The 17,554-nt window shown below is 40.8% G+C and overlaps 1 protein-coding gene across 1 annotated transcript; it reads left to right on the top strand.

Moving 5' to 3' along the window:
• Positions 1-9,388: 9,388 nt before the first annotated feature.
• On the top strand, positions 9,389-13,733 carry LOC123440401 (beta-glucosidase 2-like). The gene is made up of 13 exons (XM_045116972.1): positions 9,389-9,633; positions 9,738-9,801; positions 10,177-10,234; positions 10,320-10,396; positions 10,473-10,544; positions 10,694-10,781; positions 10,907-11,165; positions 11,635-11,750; positions 11,844-12,058; positions 12,528-12,556; positions 12,739-12,841; positions 12,927-13,014; positions 13,231-13,733. Exons 1-13 carry the CDS (start codon positions 9,499-9,501, stop codon positions 13,472-13,474), a joined length of 1,548 nt encoding a protein of 515 aa, XP_044972907.1. The 5' UTR covers positions 9,389-9,498; the 3' UTR covers positions 13,475-13,733.
• The last annotated feature ends 3,821 nt before the right edge of the window (positions 13,734-17,554 follow it).

The following is a 17,554-nucleotide window of genomic DNA, read 5'->3' as shown; positions in this document are numbered from 1 at the left end:
ACAACTTCTTCAGTGATGCTCAATCACTAGGTTTGGTTTGTGGTTTCGGTGGGTGGTGTATTTCCTCACTGATGATTTACTCTCATAGGCTCTGAGGAATTTGGGTTGCTCTTATGACAAGTGTCAGTTTCGAACGGAGCAGCCAACCAGCTAGTGGTTGTGGGGGGCGGCTATTTATAGCCTGGGAGCATCCCGACATGATTTGACATTAATGCCCTTAAATAATATGACCGTTGGAGTGGATAAGATCAGTGACTTGGCGTGTCTTATCGAAACGGTCGGGACCCTCAACTGTGAGAGTCCTCATGTCACTCATATTCCTCACTTGAAGCTTTTGGTAGGATTTGGTTGGGTTGAGCATCATGAGGAATTCCATTCCATAGTGTTACTTTGACCCCCTTTAACAGTACGGTCTTCCTTTTCATCAAATGCGAAGAAAGTAAAACAGAAAACGTAAATCTTCATGCTTCAATTTCTTCAGAACGATTTTCTTCAGGAACCACCGATCTTCTCAATATCAATATCTTCATGAGGAATATCAATATCATCGCAGATTCTTCGCGATTCATTTCTTCAGCTTCAGACCAAATTCTTCAACTGAAGACATATATTTTTAGGGGTCGATATTCTTCAAATATCTCAAACTCCTCAATGACTTATAGATCCTGTGTACACTTATAAACACATTAGATACTTAACCTATAAGTCTTCAAACCACCAAAATCACTAAGGGGCACTAGATGCACTTACAATTATCAAATATGTTTTTTTACAGAATTGTATAGGTGCTATCGATGGATCCCATGTTCCTATTACCATTGCACGTGAGAGTGTTGCCCCATTTCAGAATAGAAAGGGCACCCCCAGCCAAAACATAATGATTGCATGTGACTTTGAATTGAAGATCACATTTATATCGTGTGGCTGGGTGGGGCGTGCAATAGATGTTAGGGTTCTTCGATCTGCAATGAACTCTGGATTTAAAGTACCCGATGGGAAGTTTTACATTGTCGATGGTGGTTACCCAAACACCACATCCTTCCTTGCACCGCATCGGGGTGTGAGATATCACTTGAATGAATTTGGGCATGGCCAACATCGTCCATAGAACCACAGAGAATTATTCAATCTTCAACATGCTATGCTGCAAAATAATGTAGAAAGGACCCTAGGAGTTCTTAAGAACCGATTTCTGATTCTCAATGTCGGGACATGACATTCAATTAGGAACCAAGCGAGGATTCCAACATCTACCACAATCTTTCATAACATCATCAAATTGCATGCTAGTGATGAGGAATGACTTGACAACCAGCCACATCACATACCTCTAGCTGATTCTGTCAATGTACCCAATGACAATCATAACTACCAAGGGAACAACACCCAAGGAAATTCTTTGCAGGATGAAATTTAAATGAAAATGTGGAATGATTTCCCACATAATTAACTATTTGTAAGTTTATGGATGTAATTGACTCTTTCTAATTCAACTGATTAATTGTCTTCAGTTTCTGTGTTAATTTGTTTTATCTAAACAGATATGTATATGCAAAAGGATCTCCCAAATTCAACTTGGCACAAGCTGCTACCTTATTAAGAAAGTAGGTCTTCTTGGTGCTAAAATGGATTCACCAGGGGTTACCAAAAATATTTCTCCAAAAGGTATTCTTGTTTATCACTACAAGAACAACAACATTTTTATACTAGGTATCATGTTGGATGATCTTGTTTGTCACTACAATTTCTTCATGTCACAAGTATTTTGATGCACACAGCCATTTGATATGAATCTGAATTTTCCGAACATCATTCTTAGCCTTGTGCTTTAGTTGGCTTGTGTAGTTGTGAAACAAAGAGCACAATGGAGTTTAGGACTTGAAAAAGTTTTGGCGGAGATACTTATGGACCACGGTACTCCTTACCATTGAGGGCAAAATGGATGGAGCAAGGAAACTTGGAACTTGATGGTGACAAGATTCCATGCAAAACACAAACATGTGAAGTTCTCAAAGCTTCAAATTCAAGATAAGGGGAAGGAGCTCAAAACAAAATACAGGATGTTAAAAGAAGCTCGAAAGCAAAGCGATGTTGGCTAGGATGACAAAATATGTATGATAGAAGCTGACACGGACCTTTGAGACAGTCTGATGATTGTAAGTTCTTTAATTTCACCCTTCGATATGGTTACATTTTGTACCATGGTAATACTCATCTATTACTCTGGTTCTTTGTAGTCATATCCAAGTATCGGGAAATTCAAGAAGAAATCTTTTCCTTTCTATGACTGACTAGGAGAACTCTATGATGGTAAGTTTACGAACTTCTGTTGCTTCCTCTTAACTCTTACCTCTGCCTATTTCTTGGTTACTTACATGCATCTTGCAGGGTATACAACTGAGGGTACCTATAATTTCACATCCATTACAAATTGACGAAGACTTTCATGATGAAAGAGAGGTTGAGTAAGTAAAACAAAGTGGTGACTTGCAGATGATGAATCAAGTGCAACATGATGAAGATGACTTACAAATTCTGGATCAAATGAATGTTGCACATAGGAAGGAGGATGTCAATCCAAGTGAAGAAGTGGGTCGTAAAATGGTTGGTTCAGGAAAGATGCCCCAAAAGAAGCCCAAGAACAGTGGAGATGTGATTGCTGGAGCATTAAATAAGTATATAGAGTTGAAGAAAAGGCAAGTAGATGATGGAGCTGCATACTTGGCCAATGAAAAGGCAGAGGCAACAAAATTACATGACTTCTCTATCACCAAGAGCATGGATGTGTTGAAAATAATGGAGGATGTCACCCGCATCGAGAAGATCAAATCATTCAACGTCTTCAAGGAAGCTGCAAACCGTGAGATTTTCATCAATGTCGTTGCTGATGATAAAGAGACTGTTGTTATGTGGCTTCGGAGCTAGATGTCCCCATGATGTATGTTCAATATTTGAGCTCTCAAGTGTTTACTATAATGCTTCTGCACCTTTTTCTGCCTTGTATGTGCACCAGATTCAACTTCCCTAGATGACTAGATGCATCCATATCTCAGAAAATTCTCTGAAACTTCTCTGGAATATATCTTAGATAATTGTTTCTTGTCACATCGAGAGAAGTTGAACATGTAATATGTAATATGCATCCATATGGCATATTTTTAGATGACTATAAATGTGTATCTTGTCATCCATATGTTATATCTCAGATAATTGTTTATTTCTACATGACTTTCTGTTATATGTAATATGTGCTGGAACATAGAAGCTATTTTTGATCCTTGAATTCTCTTTATGTTACATGCTTGTCTCTTTTGCATGATTTTATTTGCAAGAAATCAACAGAAAATTGCATAGTAACAATGTGTTTAGAAATTTGTCAATCTTGTATAGTTCACGAACAATTAGTTTGTGATAGATTTTCTTACTAAGCATAGCCTCATATTAATATGCTTTCCTGATTGTTGTTTCAAGTATAAAAAACATGTTCAACTCTTTTTTGGTTCATCAGGTTCTGAGGCACTCGAGGAAGCAAGGTTGGATAGTTTTGGCCACTCAGATTCTAGATGATCATGACATCGAAACAACAATTCATCTCCATTACAAAATTATTCTCATACTTTCTTGGTTAGTAATAATTCCCAGCCTTGCTTGGTCTACAAAAACATAATTGGTCCTAAGTAATTGCAAAAGTAGTCAAGTACTATGTTTTGCATTATCACTTTTGCAAAATTGTGACATGGATGTGGTGACTGTTATTGCTATGATGAGATATTTATTCTAAGTCATGCAAAATTAAGTTGTTGATGTGATGATCCGCAAAGATCACATTTTTATTTTTATTATCCAATTATCGTTGTGGCTGTTGTGCCATTCTAATTTGTGCTTTGTTGTTGCTGTTGTCCCAGCTCACCGAATGTTAAAAGATCCGATTTTTATTTTTCACCTTATCAGAATGTAGGACAGTTGTTGCAATTTGTGCTATGTTGCTATACCAACATAGGAAACTATGGGGTGGGGGATTACTAGGAAATTGAGGGGATTTGGTGGAGGGGAGGGGATCACCAAATCCCCTCCAATCCCCAAGCCCATTGGGGGTGAAAAAACAACAGTGTCGAACGAGGCCTGAGGTAAATAAGTTGTGAGGCAAATTATTTGAGCCCCTATCTTGCTATGTGTCCCATGGAAACATGAGCTCCAAAAATATGTCTTGAACGTGAGCAATCATAGAAGATTAAATTATAGTTGAGTATGTGAACCACTCAACAAGAAAGCTCTTACATAGACTCTTCTCTGAAATATGATGAATTATGATTGTCCCAATGACTAAGAACATGGTTTGTTGATTGTCAATAGGGTTTATGCTTCATACTCCAATACTTGTGAATGGATTGTTACTTGTTCATGAGGAGATATATGATAAAATACTTGTTGTTATGCTAATATTCATGATGCTCTCATGTACGTATTTTGTTTTTATTGACTTCTTCCGCTCAAGTCATGTGGCCAATATTTTCGAGCTCGACTTTCTCTTGAGGACAAGCGGGGTTTAAGCTTGGGCGAGTTGATACGTCCATTTTGCATGATGATTCATTATTGATATTTGTGTTATTGTTTACCACTATTCCCTACTATCATACAGTTCTTATGCCCTTTCTCTCTAAATATGCATGGTACATCACAAAGAGGAAAATATGTGGAAACTCGGATTCTCGACCAGGAAACCAAGAAAAAGGCAGAAAAATCACTAGACTCCAAATGACCTGAAACTTCAGGGAGAAATTGTATGGAATATTTAAGAATTTTTGGGCCAAAAATATACCAGAGGGGGGCCACCTAGTGGCCACAAGCCAACAAGGCGCACCCACCCCCTGGGCACGCCGTGATGGCTTGTGGGGCCCCTGCAGGCCTCCTGACAACCCTCTTCTTCTATATGGTGCGCTTTACCCAAGAAAAAACACAAGCAAAATTTCAGGATGAAGCTCCACCGTCTCGAGGCAGAAAACTAGGCAGAGGCCCTTTTGCTCTTTGGCAGAGAGATTCTGCCGGGGGAATTCCCCTCCGGGAGGGGGAAATTGAATCCATCGTCATCACCAACGCTTCCTCCTTCGTTGGAGGACCATCTTCATCAATATATTCACCAACACCATCTCATCTCCAACCCTAGTTCATGTCTTGTATTCAATCTTTGTCTCAAAACCTCAGATTGGTACCTGTGGGTTACTACTTGTGTTGATTACATCTTGTAGTTGATGCTTGTTGGATTACTTGGTCGAACATATTATGTTCATATCCTTGATCATTATTATTATACCTCTGATCTTGAACATGTTGATGAGGTGTGAGTAGTTACTATTGTTCCTGAGGACATGTGAGAAGTCTTATTATAAGTAATCATGTAAAGTTGGTATTCATTTGATATTTTGATGATATGTATGTTGTTACTTTTCTTAGCGGTGTCATGTGAACGCCGACTACATGACACTTCACCATGTTATGGGCCTGAAGGGAGTCATTGTGGAGTAACAAGTAGATGATGGGTTGCGAGAGTGACAGAAGCTTAATCTCTAGTTTACGCGTTTCTTCATGAAGGGCTGCTTTGTATCCACATGTTTAATGCTATGGTTAGATTTATCTTAATCCGTCTTTCGTAGTTGCAGATGCTTGCGACAGAGGGTAATAATAAGTTGGTTGTTTGTTCAAGTAAGAACATCACCTTAGCACCGGTCCACCCACATAAAAAATTATCAAAGTAGCGAATGCGAATCAACTCAACATGATGAACATGACTAGACAGAAATTCCCACATGTCCTCGGGAGCGCTTGCTTAATATAAAAGTACTTTCAGGCCCGTCCTTTGCTATAAAAAGGATTGGGCTACCTTTCCAAAGCTTTGATACTATTGTCACCTGTCACTTGTTACGAATTATCTTGCTACAAAACTATCTATCGTTGTTACTTACAACACTTGTAGAGAATATCTTGCTGAAATCGGCTTGTCATTTCTTTGTGCTCCTCATTGGGTTCGACACTCTTACTTATATAAAGGACTACGATTGATCCCCTATACTTGTGGGTCATCATAATCCCCTACTTGAACATGGTGTTTCACGCCACATATTATTATTCAATGATGTGTTGCCATCCTATGATGTTTAAGTAGATTTATGTTGTCTTTTGGGTTGATTGATGATCTTGATTGGCTTGAGTGTATGTTTTATTTTGGTGTTGTCCTATGGTGTCCTCCATGCCGCGCAAACGTGAGGGATTCTCGCTGTAGGGTGTTGCAATAGTTCATGATTCACTTATAGTGGATGACTAGAGTGACAGAAGCTTACACCCGAGTAAGTGGATTGTTGCGTATGGGAGTAAAGGAGAATTGATGTTTAATGTTGTGGTTTGGTTTACCTCAATGATTTCTAACAGTTGCGGATGCTTGCTAGATGTCCAATCATAAGTTCATATGATCCAAGTACGGCAAGTATATTAGCTCATGTCTCTTCCTTGTATAAAATTGCAAGAATGATTACCGATCTTGTTATCAATTGCCTAGGATGATTCCGCACACCATACCATCATTATTTCACACTCGCTATTTCTAATATATTATAATATATGCTAACTTTATTTAGGAAAAGCTATCCTCTTTATACCCACAACGCAGTTTTATTTCTCGTTACTAGATAGAAGCAAAGCAAACGCTCGGTGTACGTAGAGTCGTATCGATGGCAGATAGGAGTTGACAGAATATTGATATTACCTTTAGCTCCTTGTAGGTTCGACACTCCATATTTATCACTTCCATCTTTTGAAAGTGCTACAATGATTCCTTGCACTTGGGGATTATCATCGACTCCCTCTTTATCGTGCGGAGCGGCCGTAGACCCCCGGCTCTCTTTTGAGTGTCGTGAGGGGCGTTCGCGAGCTCGATGAATCGGCAAAGGAGCTTCCCGCAGCGAAGGAGCCGGGGGATAGCCCGTGGCCGAGGAGCGCCTACCTGCGGTTGTACTCCTCTGTCTTGCGACGGACGAGGGACACCGGCGGCTCAAGGCCTCAATTGGTGTATCGCAGGGTGGACCGCTTCGTCGGCGCATCGGCGAGGACGCGACACTTCCATTCGGGGTCGTTGCCACAGTGTCGACCAGAGCTCCACATCCCGACCCACATTGTGGAGGATCGATGGGCGGGGCAACAAATTTTTACCACCAACGGCGAGAAATCAAAGGGGGAATGGGGAATCACGGTGGCGGGGGGGGATAGTGTTTCGACCCGTTTATCGGCCGTGGACCAGGATATATACTGCGCGCGTGGGGCGGGGATACGTTTCTGGGCCATTGTAAAAAAATTACGGACCGGGCCGACTATACGGGGTCTGATCTAGCCTAAAAATCGGACCAAACCCGTATAGCGGCCGGAATTATACGGGTCGTGTGGTTTTAAGGGGTCCGCTAGAGATGCTCTAAGCAAAGTCCTCACATATATGCCTATTTCCACCTATTTGATCTTCCCCTCGGTCACAACTACTATTTTTTCGGTCGGGAAACATAAACTTCTTACGTCAACGGTAGCTTGTTTGCGTCACTGTTCAATAGCAGCACTTTTCGTGGGCACGATACTCAGGGTCCCTTGGGGAAAGAGGCGAGGAGTATCAATATCAGAAATGGGATCAATGGTAATCGACCTTTTTTCTCGCACCGTAGCCAAGGAAGCATCTTCGCTACCCTAGCTAGGTGACTAAAGGTATCACTTAAGTTAATTTTGTTTTTATCTTTTGTCACTTTTTGTTGTAGTTGTAGAAGAACTCAGAAACAGATTATCATGACAAAGAAACTTGGGGAGTTTGCAACTTCCAGTGAGAATTTTAGGCACACTCCTATTGTTTTACCAAATGTTGTTGCTGAGCGATTAGATATTAGACCACACTTGGTCACTGGTTCAACATAACCAATTCAGTGCAGATGTCGTCATGCATTTACGCACTTTCACTGAATTGTGATATAACATGTATAAAAGACTATGAGCCTCACGCATTGAGGTTGTGTCTATTTATTTTTCTCTGAGAGAAAAAGCTAAGAAATTGCTTTTAGCCTTGCCTAGAAGAACCATTCCCTAATGGAGCATGTGTTGCAGCATAACAACGTTTTGCCCACCTGCTAAGATTATGCAATTGCGTTCTAACATTACAAATTTTAAGAGGAAGATTGTGAGCAACTAGCGCTGACTTAAGATAGGATGAAAGATACAATATAAAATTTTCCCAATCATTTTAAAATTTTGTTTGTGTTTAAAAAAAATTCTCAGAAGGTTAAGAAACTATACGGGTTTTCAAACTTTGTTCACGAATTCAAAAATGTTTCTGTTTTTTTTTTTCAAAAGATGATCACGATTTAAAAATTGTTTGGATTTAAAAAAATCATATTTTCAAAAAAAGTTCAGAAGATTAAAAAAATTGATTTCTAATTTTTTGTTTGTGGTTTCAAAGAATGTTCACAGATTTCAAAAACTATTCACGTTTAATATTTTTCGGGACATCGAATATTTCAGTTTTAATTCACTAACTTTATGTGAATTCACGAACGACTTTTGAATCGGTGACCACTTTTTCGAATTCACAATGTTTATTTAATATTCGCGTACTTGTATTTCAAATTTATAAATTAAACAGAGAGGAAAATGATGAAAAGAGAAAAAAAAAATGATATGCAGCGCACTATGCTAGCGATCGTGCGAGCGCGAGCGTCCGACGCTGGCGAAGCGACGCTCGATAGCGCTCGCTGTAAGCGGTCGTTAGCAGGGCTCCTCCGTCTCCGCGCCGCCGCCGAGCTCTCCGCTGTCCAGTAAGCTGCCGGCGTGTTAGCGGAAGCGACTGCCGGTGCCTGTTCACCGTCAACTGCCCCTCTTCTCCAGGTTCTCGCGCGCTGATGGAACTGCTGAGAAGAGGGACAGGTGCTGATGCTGATGCTCACTGTCCATCCAACCTTTAGTTTTTAATGCACGCAACCAGTCCTTTCTTAATCTGTGCACTGATCTGTGTTTATCTTCTAATGAATGTGGTATGTCTTTTCTTAATCTTTTTTTCGTTTGCATTTTGTCTTTTCTTAATCTCTGCAAGGATCTGTGTTTATCTTTATCCATCGGATGCATGACGCATTTGTCCAATTTTTCAAATGGCGCTGGTGCCTGGTGGAGCGCTGAAGGGGCAGACGGGCAGTCGTTGAACGCAACCAATTCAGCGACCCGATCACGAGCGGCAAAAAATTATACGTATATCTCAAGACTCAAGACCCAGGTATATTTCCCTGAAAAGAAATGCCATGTGCATGCATTCAGACAAAGGCTTAAACTGAAACGGGCAGGCACACACTGTAGGGTCTGAAGGCAGAGAAATGTTGTTTAATCTGGTTGATTTCCACGAGGTTGCTGTTGAGATTATTTCTCTTTCTGATATAGATTCTCTCCGAAGCCAAAGAAACAGCTATCCACAGAAGAACACAACCACAGATGGGTGCTTCTGCTGCCTTCTTCTGCCTCCTGCTGTCCCTCTGGGTTAAGGATGCAGCTGCAACTGGTCTTGGCTTCACAAGAGGTGATTTCCCACAGGAATTCGTCTTTGGAGCTGGAACCTCGGCGTACCAAGTAAGTAATCGATCTTGTTTCGGCTGAAAGTTCTGCCGTGTTTAGTTCATCGGGTGCCGTCGTCCGTTTAATCAAATCAATTTTGATGTTTTTTTGGCCTGCAGTATGAGGGTGCTGTTGCTGAGGATGGCAGGAGCCCAAGCAGTTGGGACATTTTCACTCACGCAGGTTGGTTGCTAGTACATGTTTCTGAAATCTGCCTCTGGTTTTCGGTTGCTGCAATGCCTGCTTATATTTTGTTTTAGCATGGGTGCATATGACCTGACCATGGATATTTCCTTATGCGTAACAAATAGCACCTTGAGCAATTTGTGATGAGTTTTTCCTGATGTGTTGAACTGATATTTGAGATGAGTGCCCTCTTTTTTTTTGCGATCAGAGATGAGTGTCCTCTTGGTGAAACAATTTACACAGCATGTATGTTGCTGAAGCATAACTAAATTAAATTAAGAGTAATCATTGGCAATAGCCAAGACCAGAAGTTGATGTGGTTGACCAATCACAGTTACGCCAATTTTGACAGCTAGATTTTTTATTTTGCAGGAAAAATGTCAGACAAAAGCACGGGAGATGTTGCTTCAGATGGATACCACAAATACATGATAAATAATATGGGGCCTTGCAAAATCTTGAACATTTCTCTGCTTTAGTAATTATGAAAGAAATTTGGCTTATCTGATGTTGCAGGAGGATGTCAAGCTCATGTCTGAGACAGGCCTAGAGGCCTATAGGTTCTCCATCTCCTGGTCAAGGCTCATTCCAAGTACATGACCTTCATCAGAACATATTTCTCTAATTTTCTATTTATCTCATCGTTTCTGGAAATTTTGGGTTTGTAGATGGACGTGGAGCTGTCAATCCCAAAGGGCTAGAGTACTACAATAATATCATTGATGAGCTAGTGAATCATGGCAAGTTTTTTTTCTTAGATCTTTGAGCATTCAAATGTTTAACTGCAATCCATTGTTAGGTTCATCCTTCGTATGATCAATGTTCCTTCTCAAGAAATGCATACAAAATAAAAGTTTGAACCCTCTTGTCTCCGTGGTATTTATCCCAGGAATTCAAGTCCACATCACACTTCACCATCTCGATCTCCCCCAGATTCTTGAAGACGAGTATGGTGGATGGTTAAGCCCCATAATTATGTAAGTGTATATATGCTTTCACTACCAAAAAGATAACTCTACCCCGGTGGTGATTTTATATGTCATGGGCATACTTACGACATGCTCTTTTGCCATATTCATATTTTCAAATCTATAAAATGCAGCGAAGATTTCACAGCATATGCAGATGTTTGCTTCAGGGAGTTTGGAGACAGGGTTGCATCTTGGACGACAGTGAATGAGCCAAATATTGGTATATTGGCATCTTATGATGTTGCTATATTCCCTCCTGGCCGTTGCTCGGATCCATTTGGAGCAACAAAGTGCACCGCTGGGGACTCTACTGTGGAACCATACATAGCAGCTCATAATACCCTTATGGCGCATGCATCAGTTGTCAGTCTCTACAGGAAAAAATATCAAGTGAGTGGATGATCTTGTATTTTAAATAGTTTTGGTGATGCTTAGGTTCTTCGTGACCTGTGATATTCTAAACTGTTTAGCTTGTCTCACGGGTGGAGGCACCATTTTTAGTCATTACACATTAACCACATCGTAATTCAACTTTTTTATTAATACATGTTTCAACACTGGCTACACATTGAGGATTGTATTTATTGGGGGAGTAGTCGATTTATTTCTTTATGTTCCTGGGCCTGTTCCCTTTAAAACAGGGACATCATGTACATAGACTTTTGTTCTTCGTTTTCTAAAAGAGGTACTCCCTCCGATCCATATTAATTGCCTCTGATTTATACCTCCGATCCATATTAATTGTCGGGAATTAATATGGATTGGAGAGAGTATTACATTCTTCGTTATTTCCTTGTCACGGTGCAAATATCCGAGTATATAAGCTCATAAAAAACCTAAGGAACCTTGTTGGATGTAGGCCATGCAAAAAGGAGTTATTGGCATAAGTATCTACTCCTTCTGGAGTTATCCATTGACAAATTCCACTGTGGATTTAGATGCAACTCGGAGATGTAAAGATTTCTTCTTCGGCTGGTATGATGTTCTGCCTTCATTTTGTCACTGGAAGCATTTAACCTGCATAACACGTGCATTGTTGAGATCTTAAGTTAAGTGTGGTACTGGCAGGATACTAGATCCATTGGTGTTTGGGGACTACCTGCAAGTAATGAAGAAGAATGTTGGCTCTCGCCTTCCACCCTTCACGGAAGTTCAGTCTGAACTTATCAAGGGTTCTTTAGATTTTATTGGAATAAATCACTACTACTCTCTCTACGTGAATGATCACCCTCTAGAAACAGGCGTTCGAGACCACAACGCAGACATATCAGTTAGTTTAAGGGGTAAGGAGTATCGTTTTTGGATAGTGATGCTAGGATTGTTGCTTAACTGCTCATGGTTGTGTACTATATGTGGATGTGCAATTCGATTGCTTTTTTGAAGTCCTTTTTTCTAGGATATTCATTCTTCATCTAATGGTAATTATGTAGTTGCACTAGAAATTGTGTGAATAATAGGCTTGATATTCATTTTTCTAGCAACGGTCACACAAGCAAATAAGGGAATTCTTGAATCCTGATTACCAAAAAAAAGGAGGGGGTATGTTATTCCTGCTAAAGCTTTATGGGTCCAGATTCACCAGTCACATAAATTGGGCATTTCTCTGAGTTAGTCTTGAGTCATCCCTCGAAACACGTTTAATTAGTGTCTATAATGTATGGGTCCAGATCCCAAAGCATGTTTTTCTACACTAATGTAAAAGAAAAGAGCTGAATGTATTGTTCTAACTGTTGATCCCTTTGTATGATGCAGGTTCTAGGATGGATCCATCATCTAGTCAGGTAAAAAAAAATATTATGTCATCAATGTGTTTGGCAAAGAAGTCGCCAATTTTTAGCTAAAAATGCAGTCATTTTGGCCATTCAATGTACATCCATTCCATTGGGTTATATGTTCTGAACTTCTTCAGAAGACTAGAAAGAAATACCCACTTAGAAACTGAATGATCTTTGTTGGAGCGCAGGGCCTCCCAGTAAATGTTCCAAGTGATCCCAAAGGGCTGCAACTTCAACTGGAGTACCTGAAAGAAACCTACAGGGACCTTCCGGTCTTTGTCCAGGAGAATGGCAAGCAGAATTCCCAGCCAGAAGCAAGCCTGTCGACGAACAAAGGTGCATATCGTTGCTTATGTAGTTACCTGATTTGTTTCAGGTATGGGATCTGCCGATGACAGCCTAGATGACACCGACAGGGTCGGTTTCCTGAGCAGCTACATGGAAAGGACACTGAACGCGATGAGGTGCGTCGAGATCAAATCAAATGAAACATATACCCGTTCATTCAGCATTGACTGTCATCTGCCGAAACAGTAGGGCAGCAGCAGCTCTGCCCGTTGGTTCATTCATGTCAACAGCGATGGAATTCGCAAGTTAAAATTTCCAGCTTTACGGTTCCCAGGGACAAAAGGAAAACATTCCGCCGTGCATTTCGTTGATGCTCTCTGGTTGTCGTGCAGGAAGGGAGCCGACGTGAGAGGCTACTTCGCGTGGGCGTTCATGGACCTGTTCGAGCTCCTGTCCGGGTACAAGTCGAGGTACGGGCTGTACCGCGTCGACTTCGCCGACGAGAGGCGGCCGCGGCAAGCCAGGCTCTCGGCCCGCTGGTACTCCGGCTTCCTCAGGCGCAATGGAACCACTGCGCTCGTTTCTACCGTACTTTCTAGGACGGCGGAGAACCGGGAGCTGAGCGCCGAGTCCTGAGTGGCAAATCAGGAGCAACTGTATATGCCTGCTGTGGCGCGTGCTTGCCCGTATACTCCTGTACAGATTCCGATGAGAATGTGTGCTTCTTGTGTGAGGTAGAGCATCAAAGAAAGGGAACTTTCGGATTGTATGTGTTGCATTTGTCTCCTCGCTGGCGCAACCCGGTCTCCAGTCGCGTCGGATCAATTTCTCACGTAGCCTGGTGGCGTCTGGGACGCGGATTAACTCAGTTTAACCTCATATGAGCACCGGTGAACAATTAAGTTTAAAAAAAAACAAAAACAAGTCAAAAATTATGTTTTTCTTAACATTTGACAAATGTTTTAAATGCTTGCAAATTTTTATCGTAAAATAACATTTGTGGAATCGTGGCAAAAAAACAAAAAAGATAACACCCGCATGTGTGGACGTTTGCAAATCGCTCACATGCATGAATCTGCGTCCGTTTGTGCTTTGCACTAATCTTGGTATTTTTTTGCAGTTTTTTATGCCACGTAGGATTGGGCTGGTGTGTGGTCATTTAAACATTTCACCCACACGTCCGTTACTTTCTCAGCATGAATCTTTTTTGGTTTTGGGTTTAAAAATGTTTTATCTTCTAATTAAAAAATACAATTAAACATCCGTTTTCACCATTAAATTCGTCTCGACGAGATCTTCAAAATCAGATCTCGTGTTAATATGTTTTGATGATTTTTTTTTCGGGCAACAGTTGCCATGATGTTATACAGTAGTTGTCATAGTGTTTACACTACAATTGCCATGACATGTTCTATCTATTTATTCTTATAGATTTAAAGCTATCTTTATATTTTCAACTATTTTTATGGCATTTTTTTATTAATTGACTATGATAACTTTTAGTAATTAACCACGGTAAATTTAATGCATGGAACATGACAATTTTTAGTAATCCATTACGGCAAATTTAGTTTATAGATCATGACAATTTTAGAATTTTGACCATGATCGATGAAAAAAAAGACCAAAATTGTCATGATGTTTACACTATAGTTGTCATGCATGTTCTACCTACTTTTTCTTCTAGATTTAAAGCTACCGCTATATTTTTTAACTACCTTTTACGCAAATTTTTATCAATTGATCATGGCAATTTTTTCATCATGGCAATTTTATTTTATGGTTCATGACAAGTCTAGTTTCATAATTCTCCGTTTTATAATATGTCAAAATTTAGTTTTAAATGTAGAAGAAAAAATAGCTGAAACATATCATGAAAACTTCACTCTAAACACTATGGCAACTACAGTATAACATCATGGCAACTGCTGCCCAAAAAATAATTTCATCGAAACATATTGTATGAAATCTAGTTTCGAAGATCTCGCCGCCATGGATTTAATGGTGAAAATGGATCTTCAATTGGATTTTTCATTTACAAGATAAAATATTTTGAAAACTGAAAATCCAAAAAGATACCCATATGCATGCATGCGGTGTGGGCGTTAGCTATTTTGCTAACACGCAAACGTGTGGGATATTTCTCTTACACATCAAACAAGATGTGTGGGCAATACCCTTAACGTCCATACGTGTGAGCGTTATCACGACCCAAAAAAAACTAGCACCCCAAAAATAACCTTTTTGAAGCATCAATTTTTTGTTGGGGAACGTTGCATGGGAAACAAAAAAAAATCTACGCACACGAAAACCTATCATGGTGATCATCATCTATGAGAGGGAGATCGGATCCACATACCCTTGTATATCGCTAAGCGGAAGCGTTAATAAACGTGGTTGATGTAGTGGTACGTCTTCACGATCCGTCCCTCGAACCGTCTCACGATCCGTCCCACGAACCGTCTCGCGATTCGTCCCACGATCCGTCCCGATCTAGCGCCGAACGGACGACACCTCTGCATTCAGCACATGTACAGCTCGATGACGATCTCGGCCTTCTTGATCCAACAAGAGAGACAGAGAAGTAGATGAGTTCTCCGGCAGCGTGACGGCGCGCCGGTGTTGGTGATGATCTATTCCTGCAGGGCTTCGTCCGAGCTCGGCAGAAATCTAATATATAGGAAGAACTATGAGGTGTAGGTTTGAGTTGCATGTGGCAAAGTTGTGTCTCAAACAGCCCTAAACCTTTAGTATATATATAGGAGGAGCCAAGGGGTGGGGCAAAGCCCTAGGGCGCCGGCCAAAGGTGGCCCTCCTTGGGTCGGCCGAAGTGGGAGGGAGGAGTCCTTCTCCAATCCCACTTGGATTAGGACTCCTTCCTTATTTTCCCACCTCTTTTGGTTTTCCACTTTTTTCCTGATGAGCTTTTCTTGGATGACTTTGTCAGCCCATTATATCTTATTGTACATTCAATAAACCCACGTGGACCCCTTGGGGCATGGTGGGCCCATGCAGTGGGCCCCCGGAACCCATTCGTCACTCCCGGTACACTGCCGGCAATGCCCGAAAACTTTCCGAAATCCAAACACCAACTCCCTATATATCAATCTTTGTTTCCGGAATCCAAACACCAACTTCCTCGTGATGTCCGTGATCTCATCTGGGACTCCGAGCAACCTTCGGTCACCAATACATATAACTCAACTATACTAAAACATCATCAAACCTTAAGTGTGCAGACCCTGCGGGTTCAAGAACTATGTAGACATGACCCGAGACACTTCTCGGTCAATATCCAATAGAGGGACCTGGATGCCCATATTGGACCCTACATATTCTACGAAGATCTTATCGGTTGAACCTCTGTGCCAAGGATTCATATCATCCCGTATAACATTCCCTTTGTCCTTCGGTATGTTACTTGCTCGAGATTTGATCGTCGGTATCCCTATACCTATTTCAATTATACCTATTTCAATCTCGTTACCGGCAAGTCTCTTTACTCGTTCTGTAATACAATATCCCGTGACTTACACTTGAGTCACATTGCTTGCAAGGCTTGTGTGTGATTTTGTATTACCGAGTGGGCCCTGAGATACCTCTCCATCACACGGAGTGACAAATCCCAGTCTTGATCCATGCTAACTCAACGGACACCTCCGGAGATACCTGTAGAGCACCTTTATAGTCACCCAGTAACGTTGTGACGTTTGATTCACACAAGGTATTCCTCCGATGTTAGTGAGTTACATGATCTCATGGTCATAGGAATGAATACTTGACACGTAGAAAACAATAGCAACAAAATGACACGATCACATGCTACGTTTATAATTTGGGTCTTGTCCATCACATGATTCTCCTAATGATGTGATCCCGTTATCAAGTGACAACACTTGTCTATGGCCAGGAAACGTTGACCATCTTTGATCAACGAACTAGTCAACTAGAGGCTTACTAGGGACAGTGTTTTGCCTATGTATCCACACATGTATTTGTGTTTCCAATCAATACAATTATAACATGGATAATAAACGATTATCATGAACAAAGAAATATAATAATAACTAATTTATTATTGCCTCTAGGGCATATTTCCAACAGTATCCCACTTGCACTAGAGTCAATAATCTAGTTCACATCACCATGTGATTTTAACGAATCCAACACCCATACAGTTATGGGGTTTGATCACGTCTTGCTCGTGAGAGAGGTTTTAGTCAATGGTTCTGAATCTTTCAGATCCGTGTGTGATTTACAAATATTTGTGTCATCTTATAGATGCTTCTACTACGTGTTATTCAGAAATACTCCAAATATCTACTCTACTATACGAATCCGTTTTACTGCTCAGAGTTATTCGGATTAGTGTCAAAGCTTGCATCGACGTAACCCTTTACAACGAACTCTTTAATCACCTCCATAATCGAGAAAAATTCCTTAGTCCACTAGTTACTAAGGATAACTTTGACCGCTGTTTTAGTGATTCAATCCTCGATCACCTTTTGTACCCCTTGACAGACTCATGGCAAGGCACACATCAGGTGCGGTACACAACTTGGCATACTTAGAGCCTACGGCTAAGGCATAGGGGACAACCTTCGTCCTTTCTCTTTCTTCTGCCGTGGTCGGGCTTTGAGTCTTACTCAAATTCACACCTTACAACATAACCAAGAACTCCTTCTTTGCTGATCTATTTTGAACTCCTTCAAAAAC

This window comes from Hordeum vulgare, chromosome 3H (assembly GCF_904849725.1).
Source record: "Hordeum vulgare subsp. vulgare chromosome 3H, MorexV3_pseudomolecules_assembly, whole genome shotgun sequence".
NCBI classification, from domain to species: domain Eukaryota; kingdom Viridiplantae; phylum Streptophyta; class Magnoliopsida; order Poales; family Poaceae; genus Hordeum; species Hordeum vulgare.
Note: the sequence above shows the minus strand (reverse complement) of the source record. Positions and strands in the feature narration are given on the sequence as shown.

Coding starts and splice junctions, on each gene's coding strand:
- LOC123440401 (XM_045116972.1), top strand. CDS start 9,499: ATGGGTGCTTCTGCTGCCTTCTTCTGCCTCCTGCTGTCCCTCTGGGTT. Junction 9,802..10,176: donor GGACATTTTCACTCACGCAG/GTTGGTTGCTAG, acceptor TTTATTTTGCAG/GAAAAATGTCAGACAAAAGC. Junction 12,059..12,527: donor CATATCAGTTAGTTTAAGGG/GTAAGGAGTATC, acceptor TGTATGATGCAG/GTTCTAGGATGGATCCATCA.